Source organism: Perognathus longimembris, chromosome 1 (genome assembly GCF_023159225.1).
Source record: "Perognathus longimembris pacificus isolate PPM17 chromosome 1, ASM2315922v1, whole genome shotgun sequence".
NCBI lineage: Eukaryota > Metazoa > Chordata > Mammalia > Rodentia > Heteromyidae > Perognathus > Perognathus longimembris.
The window spans coordinates 144413424-144430873 of record NC_063161.1 but is presented as its reverse complement, the minus strand read 5'-3'; the positions used below and the strand labels follow the sequence as shown (position 1 = coordinate 144430873).

Sequence of the window (17450 nt, the reverse complement as noted above, 5' to 3'; positions counted from 1 at the left end):
AGCCCAGCCACCCAGGCAATCTCCCTGTAGTTTGATGAGCTGGCAGCAGTTCCTGGCTGGGGCCAAGGAGGCTCAGCAGGGACCTTTTTCCCAGTGTTTGGAGGGTAGCACTCCCAGGCAGAACTCCGGGCTTCAGAGAGGCCCTTAGGGAGCTGCAACAGCAGCCCAAGGATACTGACAGGTGCCAAGGACCTGCTCCCTGCAGCCCACACGACTGTGCACCTACTCATCCCATCTCTACTGCATTACATTGTCTGGTTCACATTCCCAAGACCCCACCTAGAGCCCTGAACATCCCCTACCCCATGCACATTGCACCTACCCCAGCCCACCCAATCTCTGAATGTACAATGCCGCCTAGGGAACTCTGGGCTGTCACTCACTGGGACTCATAAGCTCTGGCTTAGGGGTTCACAAACTCCATGTAGAAAGTCTCCCCTACTTCAGGGTCAGCCAAGGAAGTTTGCATTTGCTGTTTCAATAACTGCCAGGTCCCTGATCTGTGCTGGAGCCTATGTTAAAGAGTCAAGGCTGCAAAGGGACAGGTCAGCCTGCCCCCAACATGGCAGACGTGGGCACTGATTTCAAGCAGGGGCTGTCCGGCCCTGTTTCAGCTCCTAGGATCCTAACACCAGGGCATGGCACCCACACTCCTGTTAAAGGTGCTGCCCTGGCTCTTCCATGGGGAACAGGTACCTCAGTGATGGAGTGGAGGAAGATAGAGCAGGCATCCCCATGGCCAGGTTCCCAGGGAGATTGGGCTTGAAGTATGAGTAGGGTAAAGTCCCTTGTGCTTCCTGGCTTGTGTCCTCCTGCCTAAAATCCCAGCCCCACCTCTCACCTACAGTTAATCCTGCAGCCCTGTAGGTTCTCTCACTAAAGGAACTGACTCAGAAAGTGATTGGAGGAAACGGCACAGCCTTTGGAGTTCACAAACTTTGAATTCAGATTCATCGCTTCAACATCCCTGAACCTCAGCTGCCTTATCTGTACACAGGGGGCTGTTTAGCATCTGCCTCCCAGGGGAATAAGATGAGGCGATACACATGGAATGCCTGACACACAGGAACAGCTCACAGTGTCACAGTGGCCATCATGTGTGAACCCACAGACTTTTGCCTTGGGAGGACTGATGTACCACCAAGTTCCATGTGGACCTGTGTGTTGGGGGTTGACAGGGGACGGCCCAACAGGTGCCTGGAATAGACTAATAGCTGATAATCCCCAGCCCATCACATGGAGCAGGAAATGAAGGCACAGAAAGCTGACATGGCAAAGCAGAGGCCCAATGGGCAGTGTCACTCCAACATCACTCCTGACCATAAGCCCTGCCCCAGAGACCTCAGGCAGCAAAGGACAATCCTAACCAGTTCGTGGAAATGTAGCTCCCAGCATCAGCGAGGAGAAGCTCAATGTAGTGAGCAGGGGGCCAAATGTCACACTACCGAGCCAGCTCTGAGGTTTGCCACCAGCCAGCTTTGGCCCCTGCAGTGTCAGCATGACCTTGGGTAGCTGGTAGCGATTCAGGATGGCCAGGTGCCATCTCCCATCCTGGCTCCTGCCCAACAGGCCTCATGATGCTCTGAGATGTAAGCTTTGGGAGCAATCCTGGACATGCCATGCTCGCGCCAACTTCAGGGCCAGGCTGTGTCCTGACAGCCCAAGTTCCTAGGAAGTGTTCAGCCACTAGCTCAGCTATGGGAGAGGCCAGTCCCATGGCCTTGACCTCTAGAGACAGTCCATCCATCCACTCACTCCCTGGAGTCTCACCTACTGCTTGGACTTAAGCCCAAGTCAAAAAGCAGAAGGTCAGCGGGGGAAAGACTGGGCCAAAATACTTTGCGGCTGCCTTCTGCCAATCCTGGAGCAAAGATAACCCCTTCTCAGGACTTCAGTTGCCCTGTCTCTAAAATGTGCACAGGGGTTACAAGCGATCAGTCACTCAAACTGTAGTCTCCACAATGGCGCTGGCTCACGAATTGCTTATCCCTGCTCTGTGGAATGGTAAGTTCCAACTTATGTTGGAATCTCATGGACATGTGATGTTGCTACAAGTAAGCGTGTGATTGAAAAAAAGAAAGAAAGAAAGAAAGGATCCCACTGAAGTGGGCATAGCTGTCACAGGTGTTATGAAGCTAGTAATGAATCACACACAGTGCTGCGTTCTATGCAAACACAAGGCCTTTCCCCTTGGATGGTTGAACAGGCCATGATTACTTTTCCATGGCCATGTTTCTCCCTCTGACTCTATCATACCATCTCCACCCACAGTAGACCTTCAGGTCCATTCCTGCTCCACTCTCCATTGCTCCCAGCTCAGAAAGTACCGCCATTCTCCTGTTCGCCTGAGCCCAGGCTCTTGAGCACTGTCCTTCTTCCAAAAACCCTGTGCCCACTCATTAGCAAATCTCAAAGCTTTTACCTCCCACATGTGTCTTTCCTTTCTCTCAGAGCTGAGCTCCTCTGGCCTACTTCAGGCCACCATTACTTCTCCCTGGCTGAGGGACAGAGATCCAAATGGCTCTTGCCTCTACAGGCTGGCCATAGTGAGCCTTCCATACAAATCCAACTCCAGATGTTCCTACTGCCCTTGAAGCAACATCCAAGGTCCTTGGTCCAGCTTTCTAGGCCCATTATAGTTGGATGAAATCTCACCTCCAGCTGACTAGAGATTTGTGGGTTTAGAGACCATGTTGGTTGATGAAGTAGAGGTCATCTGAGAGTCTGCCTGGTCAGCCTCCATACATCCTTCTTTGCCATCTGAGGAACTATGCTTCCTGTCCCCATTGTCCAACAGGTGATTCAAATGGAATTGGCCTCACTCCCACTCCAGACACGAACATATGACAAAGTGTTAGCTAAGTGGTGTATCTATGCCACTGTCTTCAGTGACCAAGATGGAAACATGATCTAACAGGAGCCAACAGGACCCAGGCCCAAGGCTACTGTTGAAATGATGGAAAGTGTCAAGCAGACCATGGTACTTCTGGCAGCTCTGCTGCCACCACCCAGGGAGGAAGCCACCACATGTACAGGTAGAACAAAACCAAGAAGAAATGGAGAAGATGAGGCCTGTTCTTAGTGATCTATTTGCTACCTGAAGCTAATGTGAGCTGAGTTTTTATCATTTGCGATGTTGATAAATCAGCAGTATTTAGCATATTAGGTACCCAAAGCCTTGTCTTATTCAGGCAGGCATGCAAGGCCCCCAGCACTGAGAAGGTAACTAGGTTTGTGCAATAGGAAGAGTCACGTGGCTGCTATCTAAACAGAAAGCAGGAGGCAGAGGAACCTTAGCCCTATGTGAGAGTCCCACGGACTGACTTGAGGCCTGGAGAGGGTCATTGAAACAAAAGGAATGGAAAGGAAGGGAAATATCCCAACTCTGATTTCCTGGAGAATCTTTGACAACCTTCTCCCTCCCCAGGGCCCCCTTTGGGTCTCAGTATCCCAATCTGCATTGGTCCATCATTCCAGAACCTCCAAGTTTCCCCCACTGGTCATAGAGGCTCTTGCTGTCAACACTCAACATCAGTAGTGAGTGGTCCTGGGGTCAGGTGGGGCTCTGGGGGTGCACTTGACAGGTAAGGTTGGGGTCCCTGTTTGTTCCCTCATCTTCATAGATGACAGAGACAGAACACTATTGTTCAGGCTACATATTATCGAAGAAGGAAAGTATACTCCATGAATGTTAAGCTGCATTATCATTATTATCGTTGAGGGAGAATTTCCAGAAAGAGAGAAATAAACATAGAGCATCTCAACAGCTGGAAAAATGAACAGAAAATTTCTTTGACTAAGTAAAGATTGACTGAAAGAGCTAACAGAGTTTGTACCAGGAAAAATGACCAACATTTTTTTCTAGTTAGGAAGAATCTGATAATATTTATGAATTCTGAAGACCGGACTGAGAAATCCTGCCTGTTTCCATAAAGGAATCTGACGGGATGAGGGAAAGAGAGCCCTCTTTACTACACTAAAGGCAGGAAAGCACCCCACATGCTCTTAAGCCTGTTCACATGGAGTTCTCTATTCATGCAAATTATGACTCAGGCATGAGGGCAAACATTTTCAGGCTGAAAGGCTAAAAAAACACATTATCTGGAAAAATTACAGACTCTTTCTGGAAAAATTACTCAAGAAAATTATCTAGACTAAAGTGAATCAAAGCCTAGAAGTCAGAGTGAGAAGCTGTGGTAAGGGATGGGAATGTGGCTTAGTGGTAGAGTGCCTAGCATGCATGAAGCCCTGGGTTTGATTCCTCAGTATCACATATACAGAAAAAGCTGGAAGTGGCGCTGTGGCTCAAGAGGTAGAGTGCTAGCCTTGAATAAAAGGAAGCCAGCGGGGCTGGGGATATGGCCTAGTGGCAAGAGAGCTTGCCTCGTATACATGAGGCCCTAGGTTCGATTCCCCAGCACCACATATACAGAAAACGGCCAGAAGTGGCACTGTGGCTCAAGTGGCAGAGTGCTAGCCTTGAGCAAAAGGAAGCCAGGGACAGTGCTCAGGCCCTGAGTCCAAGGCCCAGGACTGGCCAAAAAAAAAAAAAAGGAAGCCAGGGACAGTGCTCAGGTCCTGAGTTCAAGCCCCAGGACTGGCAAAAGAAGATGCAGGAGGAGGAGGGGGAGGAGGAACAGGAGCAGGAGGAACAGGAGGAGGAGCAGGAGAAGCAGAAGCAGCAGCTATGGTGTTAAGAGGAAGTAGGCAATGCAGGCAGAAATGTAGACTTAACTATTGATGAAATAACGCCATTTGAAATGCGGATGTGCACACACACAATTACTGAGACTTGAACTCCAACTCTCCCTCAAAGTCTTAGCTTTTTCACTCAAGGCTGATGCTCTACCACTTGAGCCACACCTCCACTTCTAATATTTTTTTTGCTTATTTGGAGGTAAGAGTCTCACAGATTTTCCTGCCCAACCTAGCTTTGACCCACTGGTTTACTCGGATCTCAGCCTCCTGAGTAACTAGGCTTACAGGCAGCAATAGCACTAATGTTTTCAAATAGTCACAGTCAGGACCTAAAATTCCAATATCAGATGATTTTAACAAGACTTAGGAAGTACAGAAGAAAGCAAAGAGAAGATGGGCTGGCTGGCGTGATCATTATAGGCTAAAAGAGTGAGGACAAATTCACCAGTGAAGTATGTGAATAGAAAAGGGAAGGGAGGTGCTACCTGCTGACCAGAGTCACATGGATAACCTCAAGGCTGTGGGGGCTAGCCGTGGGATGCGTGAAAGCATGGAAACATAACGTGAGCTACAGGAACTACATCTCAACACAGTGCAGGAATAGGCAAGTTAAGATGGGTCAAGAGAGTTCCAAACTAACCTACCTCGATGTGGGAATTAGGTCTAAGATACAGATGAAGAAATGAGGAAAGCATTTTCCCATCTCCTCAACATGGGAATGGCAAGACTAGTCAGCCATTTGGGGTGGGAGGGGAGGGGCTCCATGTTCTAGACACTAAAATTAATTGCTGCGAATGTGGGGTTGGGGTAGTTTAGTGTTTATCTACCATATACAAGGCCCTGGAATCCATCTCCTTCATCAGAGAAAAAAGTAAGTAAAAAGTAAAGTTGGGTGCTGGTGGCTCACATCTATAACCCTAGCTACTCAGGAGGCTGAGATCTGAGAACTGTGGTTTGAAGTCAGCCAGAGCAGGAAGGCTTATGATACTCTTACCTCTAATTACATACAAAAGAAAGCCAGAAGTGGAGCTGAGCACCAGCCTTGAGCAAAAAAGCTCAGGGACAGCAACCAGGCCGTTGAGTTCAAACCCACTACTGGTACATGCGCACACACACACACAAAGTAAAGAAGTAAAAGGTAAGTATCTAAATAAGGTAGTTCTTATCATCTCAGGGCAGGAAAAACCTGACCATGTATAGCTACCTTCTTCTCTAAAACAGACCTAATTACAAAAACATCTGATTATCCACAAAAAAAGCATAATATTTGGAGGATAAATGATTAGTATAAATAAAGGCAAATTCCAAATTAGGAAAATATTTATAATGTATATAATAAGCAAATGGTTAATATTCTAAACATATAAAGAGCTTTTATGAACAAGAAAACTGAGCAATAATATGAACAGACAAGCCAAAAAAGAAATACAGATAGACTAATAAACATTAAAAGCCCAACCTCATTAATAATCAAAGAAATGCAAATCAGGACAGAGAGTAATTTTCTCTTCTCATACCAACGGAGAAGTAGGAGAGCAATAACACCTAATGTCAGGCTGGGAGAGGGGAGCACTCCTCCCTCACTGCTTGAAGGGGAATCACCTTACATCTCTGATCCTTGTATTGTCGTCTGTAACAAGGGGCTGACAATGGGCCCAGTGGCTCATGTGGAAACAGAGGAAGGCATTTTTAGAATGCTAGTGGTGTGGGTCATACTTCCCAACAGAAAAGTGTGACAAGAGGTTACATGCAAGCCAGGTGTTAGTGACTCACACCTGTAATCCTAGTTACTCAGAAGGCTGAGTTCTGGAGGATTACAGTTCAAAGCCAACAGAAAGTCTGTAAGACTCCATCCAGTTCACAGCAAAAATAAATAAATAAAAAATAAAAACTGAACTATAGGCATGGCTCAAGTGAAAGAAGGCCAGCCATGAGCAAACAAAGTTGAGTGACAGTGTGGGACCCTGAGTTCAAAGCCCTGGAACAGGAAAGGAAGAAAGAAGGAATGAAGGGAAAGAGAGAGGAAGGAAGGAAGGAAAGAGAAAGAAGAAAGAAAAAGAAAAGAAAGATCTGGAGGAAGGAAAAGAGAGAGAAATAAGACAAAGGGAAAGAGAGGGAGAAGGAGCAGGAGAGGGAGGGAGGAGAGGAGGGAAGGGAAGGGAAGGGAAGGAGAGGAGAGGAAGGAAAGGAGGAAGAGGAAGGGAGAGGGGAGAGTAGGAGAGGGAGAGGGGGATGGGAGAGGGGAAGGGAGGGGTAGGGTCATCCAGTCCTGTAAATAACTGGGCAAAATAAAAACCCACGCAGATTAAAATGTTAGAAGTTGAAGAATGAAACCATAAAGTTCAAAGAAAAAAGTAATCCATTGTATAATCCTGGGATAAGTACTCTAACATTCCAGACCAAAGTATGTTTTTAAAATGTTTTAAATTTCATAGTTATGACATTAGCTATAACATGATTCAAACTCACAAGGAGATATGGTTTCACACTGGCTGTTATAAAGTAGAAAAGTAATAATTGTTAAGAAGGCTGTGGAGAAACTGGAACCTTCATTCATCAATGGTAGGAAAAGAAAACTACAGCCAATTTTGAAAACGGCCTGACCATTCCTCATCAAGATACCACTGACCCACCAATTCCATCCTCAGGGATTTACCCAACAGAAGAGCATATGTCCACACAAATGCTGGCACACAAGTATTTATAGAAGCATTATTCATAACAGGCCAAAGTCCATAAACTCAGAAATGATTAAACAAAATGTGGTATAGCCATATGAAATATTATACAGCCATAAAAAGAAACTGGGTACCAATGTATGTCCATCCTATGGCTACAGGATGGATGAGTCTGAAAACATTATGCTAAGGAAACAAAGACAGTCACAAGTATCCAAATATATAACTTGCTTTCTATGAAATGTCCCCTATGGGCAAATTTACAGAGACAAAAGAACAGATTTTAGGTTTCGTGGAGATGAGGTGGGGCTAATGGGTGGTAGTTAAGGGGTACTATTTCTTTTTGAGATAATAAAAATTGACTGTAGTGGGGCTGGGAATATGGCCTAGTGGCAAGAGTGCTTGGCTTGTATACATGAAACCCTGGGTTCGATCCCCCATCACCACATATATAGAAAACGGCCAAAAGTGGCACTGTGGCTCAAGTGGCAGAGTGCTAGCCTTGAGCAAAAAGAAGCCAGGGACGGTGCTCAGGCTCCAAGTCCAAGGCCCAGGACTGCCAAAAAATAAATAAACAAAATAAAATAAAATTGACTGTGGTGATGGTTGTACAAATCTGAATATGTGAAAAAAGCAATGAATTATACACTTTAGATGGGTGGATTGTATTGCATTTGAATTGTATCACAATAATTCAGCAACCAAAACCATTTATAGATGACTGCCTATAATTAGAAACACCTGTTAGTGTTACAGCAGAAAATAAAAGGCTAGCATACACATAGCCTTATTATATAAAGAGCTCATTGTGAATGAATAATTCAACTCTAAAGAGCCCAATAGAAAAACAGACAAAAGACTTGAACAAACTACTTCCCAAGAGACAATAAATACAAATAAATGTCGATGTCTCTAGTAATCAAAAAGGACCAATTAAAACACATAACAAGGCTGGAGATAGAGCTCAAGTAGTATAGCATTTGTCTAGCAAGTGCGAAGATCTGGGTTCAATCCCCAGTGCTCTATCTACAGTGGGATTAGAAACTGGTGCATTCTGCTAGTTGTGGGTGGCTCACACCTGTAATCCTAGCTATTCAGGAGGCTGAGATCTGAGGATCATAGTTTGCAGTTAGCCTGGGCTGACTGTTATCTACAATTAACTACCAAAAAGCCAGATGTGGAAGTATAGCTCAAGTGGTAGAGCACTAGCTTTGAATGAAAAATTTAAGGGACTGTGCCCAAGCCCTGAGAGTCCAAGCCCCCGTACTAGAAAAAGACAAGAAAAGAAAAAAGGGAAGAAAGGAGGGAGGGAAGAAGGAAAGAAGGGAGGGAAGGAAGAAGCAAGCAAGGAAGAAAAATTGGTATATTCTAAAGAGTGATTCAAGAACAGGATCAAGAGTCTAATTACATATATACACACCTCCACCCAGAAATTCCATGACCCGGAATGTGTCCCAACAAAACATTCATTTGCTCAACAAATATTTGTTGAGAGTCAAACATGTACTAGGCATTGCACTGGGTGATTGGATACTGAGATATCCACAGGGAATTTTATTTCAGGAAAAATTAGAGACAACCTAAATATTGGACTACTACAGATGACTTAAATCATGTTTCATCTACACAATGAAATACTCTGCAGGCACTAAAAATAATGTTGCAGAAGAATATTTATTTATTTGACAGGGAAATGCGAATACATTATCCTGTTAAAAAAATACATTACAAAATTGTACGAGTAATCCGGATTTACAAATAAGAATTATCTATATATAAACAAGTGCCCGACAGAATATATTTCAATATGTTAACAGTGATTATCTCTGGGCGCTGGGATGAAGGGCAAAGCTGGGTTCCTTCTCCCAGTATGGAATGTTGTCTTCATGATAAACATGGATTACAGGAGTTACTTCTTGAACTCCCCCCTCCCACCCCCCAAAAAAGAGTCAACAGCTTAAAAAGAATAATAACCCTGCTGTGTCCCTGTGGGAGAGGTCTCGGGGGAGGGGGTATTGCAAGCCCTATTTTGGGGACTGGCTTTGTACGACCATCCAAGCTGTTCATTGAGAGAATGTGTGGGATAGACAATCTTGCTTCATTTTACAGCTAACCCCAAAGCTAGTGAGAGGCCAGGCTGCTTGGCCCCCTAGCCAGCCTGCCACAGGCCCTGGGCGGTGCCTGTCTGTCTCCGGAGATCTGTCTCTGGCTGGCCAGGACTGTGTGCGCTGCTCCTTGACCTCCGTCCCTGCTGTGGTGTGGGACTTGACAGGGGGACAAGTCAGCAAGGGCCCCCAGCAAGGGCCAGGCGTGGTGCTGACTGAGGTCAGCTGTAGGCTGGACCATTTGTGGGGACTCCTCGCCTGCAGGGCGATGCTCCGGAAGCCCAAGCACATCCCGTCCCAGGGGTTCCCAGGCCCTGTGCCCCAGATGCAGTGGAGGAAACCCTCCAAAGGCCCGAGGCTGCCTCGGAAACAGCCGGAGGAAAACAGCCTGCCTTCTGGGAGTGTGTCCCCAGGCTCCGGGGCGACAGGCCTGTCCTCCCCCACCCTTCGGGCTGGCAATGAGGAGAGGGGTGAGGGACGGATGGCTCCAGGAGCCTCCCGGGTCTGCATTCTGGGCTTCTGTGAGACTTCCTTACCTAGGGGCCTGGCAGGAAGAGGAAGGGGGACCAGGCGTCCCGGAGGAGCCCCCTCCTCTTCCTTTCCCAGCGTTCCCACTGCTATTTTTAGGCCGATCCACAGGGAGTGTCTTCACAGCCCAGCCACACTCCAGCTCCAGGTAAAACACAGCAACCCATTCATTCCGCTCCAGCAAGAACACGCCAGGAATTTTCTAGACAAGCCAGCCCACCAGACAACCTCTCCCCCTGAGCCCGGCTGGTTCCTCATGGTGACAGCCCAGAGTGGCGGCTGGCGTTTCCTAACACCACAGTGGGTCTCTGAGTGGACGGGAAGAGCTATCAACGACCAACTGTGCCCCTCGGCACCCTCCGCCTGGCAGAGTCACTAGCCACATGCCTTTGGCCAAGCTCTTGCTCTCTTAATCTTGGTTTTTTACAAAGCATTTTGGTAGTTGATTAATCTCAGGAGTGGGTGGGGGAGGCTAAAGTGCCACCTCCAAAGTCTATGGTTTGAGATTGGAGGCACAGCTTGAGTGGTAGAGCACCAGCCAACGAATGGAAGGGTCAGATACCGAGTTCCAGTCCCAGTTGGAGAAAAACAATCTCTATGGTTTAAACAAAATTTGAATCCCTCAACAGAAGTATATTCTATGCTTTTAAGCAGGTGCTGGGTTGTGATCCCCAAGTATTCTGAGCATTGATTACAGGTCTCAGAACTTATTTCCCACTGAAAATGGTGCTGTGTTTGGTGGTCAGCTTCTTAGGCTAGCCTACTTCATCCACAATGTTGTGCCACCAGGAAGTGGTGGGAAACTGAACTGTAATCATAGAACAAACCCCCAACGGAGTAGATCATTGGTGGAGTAGATCATTGGAACAATGGAAGACAGAATAAGGGTGATGAGAAAGAGGCTGGCTCCTAGTGAGGATCTACAGAGGACTTCCAACCCTACTGAAAACCAAAGAGCTAAAGATGGAAGCCAGAGATCCCCTCACAAGAGGGCCTGATGCCATAAACCAGTAGTCAGCAAGCTCGAAGAGCTGGACACCGGTAGCTCACACCTGTAATCCCAGCTACTCAAGAGGCTGAGAACTGAAGGGTCTCACTTTAAAGCCAGCCTGTACAGAAAAGTCTAGGAGACTTCATCTCCAAAATAACCAGCACAAGACAAAAACAAACAAAAAACAACAGGCTGGAGATACAATTCAAGGAGGAGAGTGCCAACAGAGTAAGCCGAGCAAACAAGAGGCCCTGAGTTCAAAGCCAGTACCCACCAAAAAAAAAGAACATGCTTGTCCATTTTTATATGTGAAGTCTAACAAGGCCTCTGCATACAGAGCAGCTCAGAAAGGCCAGAAGGATAGAGAAGGTGCTGAATGGGAGAGGGCTTTGTGGTCATTACTCCAAGATGGTGGGAAAGAGGCCATTCTGGTGGGGAGGAGAGTCAACTCTATAACCATACCTATGTGTTCACGGTGGGTACTGACCAGGTACAACGTTTTCATATCAACACACTCCTGTTTCAATTGTGAAGTATTTATCTGCTTGCTTGCTTTTGCTTGCTCTACAGTCCTGTGGGTTCCAAACCCTGACCTTCCTCTCCTCTGAAACCCCAGGCAGAACTGTTTCTGGGGGCCAGGTCATGTCTGTGCCTGGTAGTGGCCAAGATGAACCTGTACCAGTTCCTTCTCTAGATCAGAAATAAAAGGTAATTTGCCCAAGGTCACACAGTAAATACTAGCTGAGTCAATACTCAAGCAAAAGCCTTCCAAATTTTACTCTTGCGCAAGGCGTTCAGCAAGAGGAAAACTCAAACCTGGGGAAGAGAACCACATAGCAGTTCTCCTTAGGTTTGCTTTCCTCTGGGGATGCCCATGTCAGCACGGGAATATGGTGTTATCGTGGCCTTCAAGCAAACCTACAGGTTGTTAAACGAACCCACCAGGGAACCAGGCCTGCTCTGCTATCTGCAGAGCTATAGAAAAAGCTCTGAGCCAAAAGTCAGCTGATCTGAGGTGGACTTCTGGCTCTGACACCTTGACACTTGTCCCTGACCCGAACACCAGGTCACTTCCGCTTTCTGATCCTGCTTCTTCATCTAGCTTCTGGGATAGAAGGGAAGTTGAACTATGCAACCTGATTCAATTCCGCAGTAGTTACTGAGCACGTATGATGGGCCAGGCGAGAGCAGAATGAAAGACAAGTAAGGCCTGGCCCCCACTTGCTCCCAAGGAGCCTGCGGGGAAGGGGTGCCTGCCTACCACGGTGAGCTAAGGAGGAGAGAAATCCTCGGGGTGGGGGGCGGGGAGGACTTGGAGAAGCAGTAGCTTCGGGCATATGGCTAAGAAAGGTGTCTAGAAGAGGTGTTAACCTCAAACGCTATGGATGCATTCAGCAGGGATAGCAGAGATGGGCAGGAAGCACCAGGCGGTCGAGGCGGGGGTGGCGAGGGGACACAACCCTGAATGGACACATAAACTTTGGGGAAATAGCCCCTCTTGGCCAGGCTTCAGGGAAGCCGTGCAGAAACCTGGACCGGGCCTCCAGTGATGGTCTTTAGTAGGAATGGGACCGCCCAGCTTCCTGGCTCCTCACTGGAGATGGTCAACGGTCACAAGAAAACGAAACTGTAGAGTAGAATAAATGAAGGCAGATATTCCGCAACTGGGCTGCCAGACTCACTGTATGATCTTGGGCTAGTCTCTTAACTTCTCTAAGACAAAGCATGATCTTCGTCTACAAGCCGGGCATCACAGGAGTCAGTCTGTTAGAGGATCACAAGCCCAACAGGGCACAGCGAGGATTAAAAAAGACAATGTGCGTCAAAAGCTGGGCGCCGTGCCTGGCTCACAGTAGGAAAGCTCTTCAGATTACCTAGTGTTTTCACTCTACCTTAAACCAAGAATCTGGGGATGGTAAGAGGGCAGAGGGAAACCTTCTTCAGAGACACGTTTGCGGAAATAGAAGGACAAGACAGGACAGAGGGAAAGATTGTTCTGTGCTCCTCAAAAGTGACTGAAGGATGAATAACAACATGGCTGAGCCCCAAAAAGAAGACGGCAAGAAAGGCAGTCTGTCCTCAGCCCAGCCAGTAGCAAGAGAAGCTCCAGGAGAGCTGGAGGCCACCGGGAAAATGGTTGAGCTTTTGGAGAGAAGAGCTTGCTTGGGTAGGGTAGGGTGGGGCACTGAAATCCAATCCATCTGATTCCTGGACACTAAGAGCCAAGATGGTAAATTAGCCAATTAGCAAAATCTGGGCACAAATTCTGGTAGAGAGAATCAGCGGGCACAGGCCCTCTTCTGCCCTTGGCTGGGCACAGGGTGAAGGCCAGACAGTGGGGCCTTCTGGCCACATTCCAATACTTCCCAGCATCCCCAAGGCTGAGTCTGCTGATCCCCTTGAACGCTGGGCTCAGGGGGGAGGGGCAAGCCCCACCCATTCCAGTACGCTCCCCACCCTCCAACTTCCAGTCTGTCTTCTCATCAAGCTTTTATCAGCATCGTGAGAAGAGATTGACCTATTATGTTTGGGTCACCCCGCAGGGAAGCCAATTGTCCACCAAGAAAATAGCCATCTCATTTTATTTATCCAACACAAACCCCTGGGCAGCTAGAAGGGTCATGATTTGAGTCACGCTGGTACCTGACTCCCGTCTCTCCCTGGAGAAGGTAAGTCAGTGAGCGTCTTTCCCTTCCATCCCTCAGGCCAACCTTTGTATCTAGAAAGAGCAATGAATTAGGCTAGAAGACCTGAGCTGGAGAGGAATCACTTCACTTCTCTGAGCCTCGGTCTCTTTTCATCCAGGAAAAGAACCTTCCAGTTGACTTGGAGGAAATCAAGGCTGGGGGGACCCCCACTGCTATCTGGCTTCAAAGCCCAAGTTCATCGTGGGGTTCTTACTATGGGAATTCCCTCCCCACTTAGCAAAACTGCCTGTATTTCCTCGTAAGACCCTCTTGGTGCCTTAGGGTCATGGGATGGCAAAATTTAGAGGGAAGGAGAAAATAAAATACAAAATAAATAAATGCCATTATTTGCAAAAAGGTCTCTAGTGCCCCAACTCAGAAAGGCAAAAAAAAAAAAAAAAAATCCCAGGCATGAAAATGTACAGGAAAGATGTGTTTCAAAGGCCCCGAGACTGAGATGTAAGAAACATGAACAAGGAGCAGAGGGTGTGCAGAGAACTAAAAAGGTCGCTTTGTATTCAAATCACACAGACGGGCTTTTCAACAATAAATGGTTGTGTGTCCATCCTCCCAGCTCCTGGGCCCGAGACACCACACCAAGACAATTGGCCCATCAGGAAAGAGGCCATTGTGTGCTTCTTAGCGTGATTTATGGGGCAGGGAGGGGCTCTGGCCATGTTTCCCGTGATTATGACTCTCCAATGCAATTTTGATAGCTTGTGCATCATCTTGAACAGCTGGGGTGGACCGGGATACTGAAGAACAGTGGCCACCAGGTCGTATTTCATCTTCTTGAGCCCATGGAGCCAAATTAATTGTTGCATCGATTCACGAAGCAGAGCAGCAATGGCGCTGTGGCTCACCACAGTGGCTGAGCAGGCCAGCCCAGGGCCCGACCTGGAGTGCAGGACCACTTCCTCCCCACCAGGAAGCAGGCCTGGGAACTTGATGGTAGTGTCTGATCCAGCCAGCAGCTTGTCAAGACAAGCCAGGAGGTGACATCCCCAGGGCTGAAGTGCTACAGTCACATTCCCTATTGCCCTGTGGCCAGAGCTCCTGTCATCTGCGCCTATCTGCAGGACAGAGGAGAGACAAGGCTTGTTGCTTTCCCAGACAAGTGATTTCCCTGTGCTGCACGCTGCCCTTAATGTCATTGTGCAAGGGAATCAAATGAAATCAAAGTACAGCTGGCTGTCTATGCAGACCCAGCCGCTCAGTCGCTCTGATTTGCCCTCCAGGCCAGGCCCCAGCAGGCAGAGAGGCTGGGTATCATTGGGCCTCTTGCCCAATCCAGGCAGCAGCTCTTTCCCTGCTGGCTGGGGCCCTGGCCTGGTCACCAGCAGACCTCTTCCATCTCCGTTCAAGGCTCATCTGAGCTTTCTTCCACTGGGATGCATGTTAACTGGGAGATGTACTCTCTTCTAGACCATCATTTTAGGGTTCTGGTGACCCCAGCAACTGAGCAGACACAAGGTTCCTAAGAGCTTTCTTTGAAGACACCGAGGACTTACACAATGACATAGACTGTCCAGGGTCAGGGGGCTTTTCTGGCCGCACCGTCTCTTCTGCTTCTCCTTTCTGACTCATTTTCCTTCCTGGTCCTACAGCTGGCCTTTTGTCCATGAGCCGTGTTCCCAGGCCTGGCCTGTGCTTGTCTTCTTCTGGGTCTTGGCAGTTGGAAAATGGGTGTGGGAGCTGCTCAGTTCTGATCTAGGCCGGTGGAGGGCGGTGAACGGGCTGGCTCTTCACTGCTGTCCCTTTGAGAGAGCTTCCTATGGCCTCGAGGCACAGTGGGTGCCACAGCAAGCAAAGGCAGATTCCACAGCACCGGGTCACAGGATAGCGGTGCGGAGCCAGCAACCCAGAAGAGAACTGAGGGCGGAGAACCTTCCCACCTTGGCCAGGCTGAGTGTCCTGGCTCCCAGAACTCAACCAGAAGGGAGGGGGCTCTGTGAAGAAGGCCCCAAGCCTCTCTCATGTCACGGACAGAGCAAGACTCAGCAGAGGATGGGGATCAAGGGAAGGGATAATCATCTCTTCTCATCCCACAGCCTGGAAATCGACCCACTACTCCAGGATAATCATCAGGATAATCATTATCGCCCCTCATCTGGAGGACTTAAGGGAGCCCCTAGCTGGTCTTACACACCCTTAGATCCCTCCCATTGGCAAAATGACCTGTATCCGAGACTCTATGACTTCCTTCCCTCAGAAGCCTTCCGAAACTGCCACTGTATCTAGAATAAAATCAGTCATTCCCCAAGGTCCCTGGTAGACCCATGCTGGCCTTTCTCCACAAATCCAGCAAATGGCACTCTTTCCCGGCTCAGGACGTCTTTGGGCACTGTTGTGTCTATCTGGACTGCTCTCTCCTGAGTCCTTAGCTAGCTAGCTGCTTTCTTGCCCACAGGCCTCGGTGTACAGGCTATGTCCTTCCCATACCGCACCCCACATGAAACAGTCTAGACAGGGCTCACTGAAGGCATCTGCGATGCCTTTCCCAGTGTGAGGTGAGTTCTCCTGCATGCTGGTGGTGATTTATTTACTGCTCTCTCTCTGCTGGAGTCCTCATGAGGGTAGAAACCACGTCCATCTGGTTTTCCATAATGTCCCCAGCTCCTAGCACAGTGCCTGGTGCAAAGGTGACATCCCCAATGTCCACAGCATACATGGGGCAGGGGGTGGTGGGGGGATGTGTCCAGATGAAATGAGATGTCTTCTGGCAGCGGCAGGCCATGGCGTTGTTCTCTATCCGAGTAACCTCTCCTGCTGCCCCCGGGGCAGGAAGCCCCGGCGAAGCCACACAGCCTCCTCTCCTGGGAGAGAATGCGCTTCTGAGTCTTCTCCATGGGGGACTGCCTGCTGCCACAGGCCTCTCACACCACTGTTCCTCCTGCTGTCAGTCACACACCCTCAACCCACTCCCTTCGGGCCACCCGTGGCCCACCATCTTGGTCCTCCATTTAGGGTCCATTTGCAGTGAGGTTACTGTGTGGTAGGGGATGCCCCAGAAATGGTTAAGTTGCCAGAAGCAGAGTCCCGCCCTTGGGTTTGCTCAGCCAATCAGAGTCTGTCCTGATGAGGTAAAGCTTCTATCCTGGGTAGCATTGGTGGAGTTGACTGGCCCCATCTCCTGCTGGAGAGAGCTGTAAGGGTGGAGTTTCTGTGGAACCAGACAGAACTGGAATTAGCTCACTGCTCAGGCTGGGCTGCCTGACTCCATCCATGATCTGCCTCTGTTCCTTTCTAAAGTACTCAGACAGTTCCTGGCATCTCAAAGGCCTGTCTATTTCTAGCTGCCCCCGAGGATGTGACAAGGTGGCATACAAGCCAGCATCACATCTGGAAGTCATACAGCCGGAAAGGAGGCCTTAGTTTCCCTGCCTGGGTCTTGGAACCCAGCATGTAACTACCAGGAAAGTGATAAGGAGTAGCCATCACTTGAACTCAGAGCATCACATCAACATCAGTAAAGGATGCCCAGTGTATCTTCCTCCCCAGACATCATTTACAGATAGCGAGGGCAGTGGGCAGCAGGCAGGTTACAGTCTTCGTGTGAGTCCCTTTGCCAAGCATGTGGTCATGTTAGCCCTCACAGGAGCCCAGCTAATCCACCCACTCTGCTGACAAAACATTGTCAGGCACTCTAGGTAGTTTGCCTGATATGCTATCGCTACTGGGTTATTTTGAACAGTTACCATATTTGTCTCTGCCACTAGAGTGTCATCTCCCAAGAAAAGAATATGATAGATTCCTCTGCACA

General features: G+C 48.5%; 1 protein-coding gene across 7 annotated transcripts in view; it reads right to left on the bottom strand.

Moving 5' to 3' along the window:
- Rgs3 (regulator of G protein signaling 3) overlaps positions 1-17450 on the bottom strand; it is a 142461-nt gene that overhangs the window by 52291 nt on the left and 72720 nt on the right. For 2 of the 7 annotated variants that reach the window (XM_048339736.1, XM_048339789.1), the window contains one exon: positions 12397-16850. The exons of 3 other annotated variants lie outside the window; for them this stretch is intronic. In XM_048339736.1, the coding sequence (XP_048195693.1) occupies positions 16743-16850 (108 nt within the window). In that variant the 3' untranslated portion in view covers positions 12397-16742. Of the gene's footprint in view, positions 1-9726; positions 9740-12396; positions 16851-17450 lie in introns of those variants that run through there. 2 more of the 7 variants (XR_007210044.1, XR_007210049.1) reach the window with 2 other exon arrangements.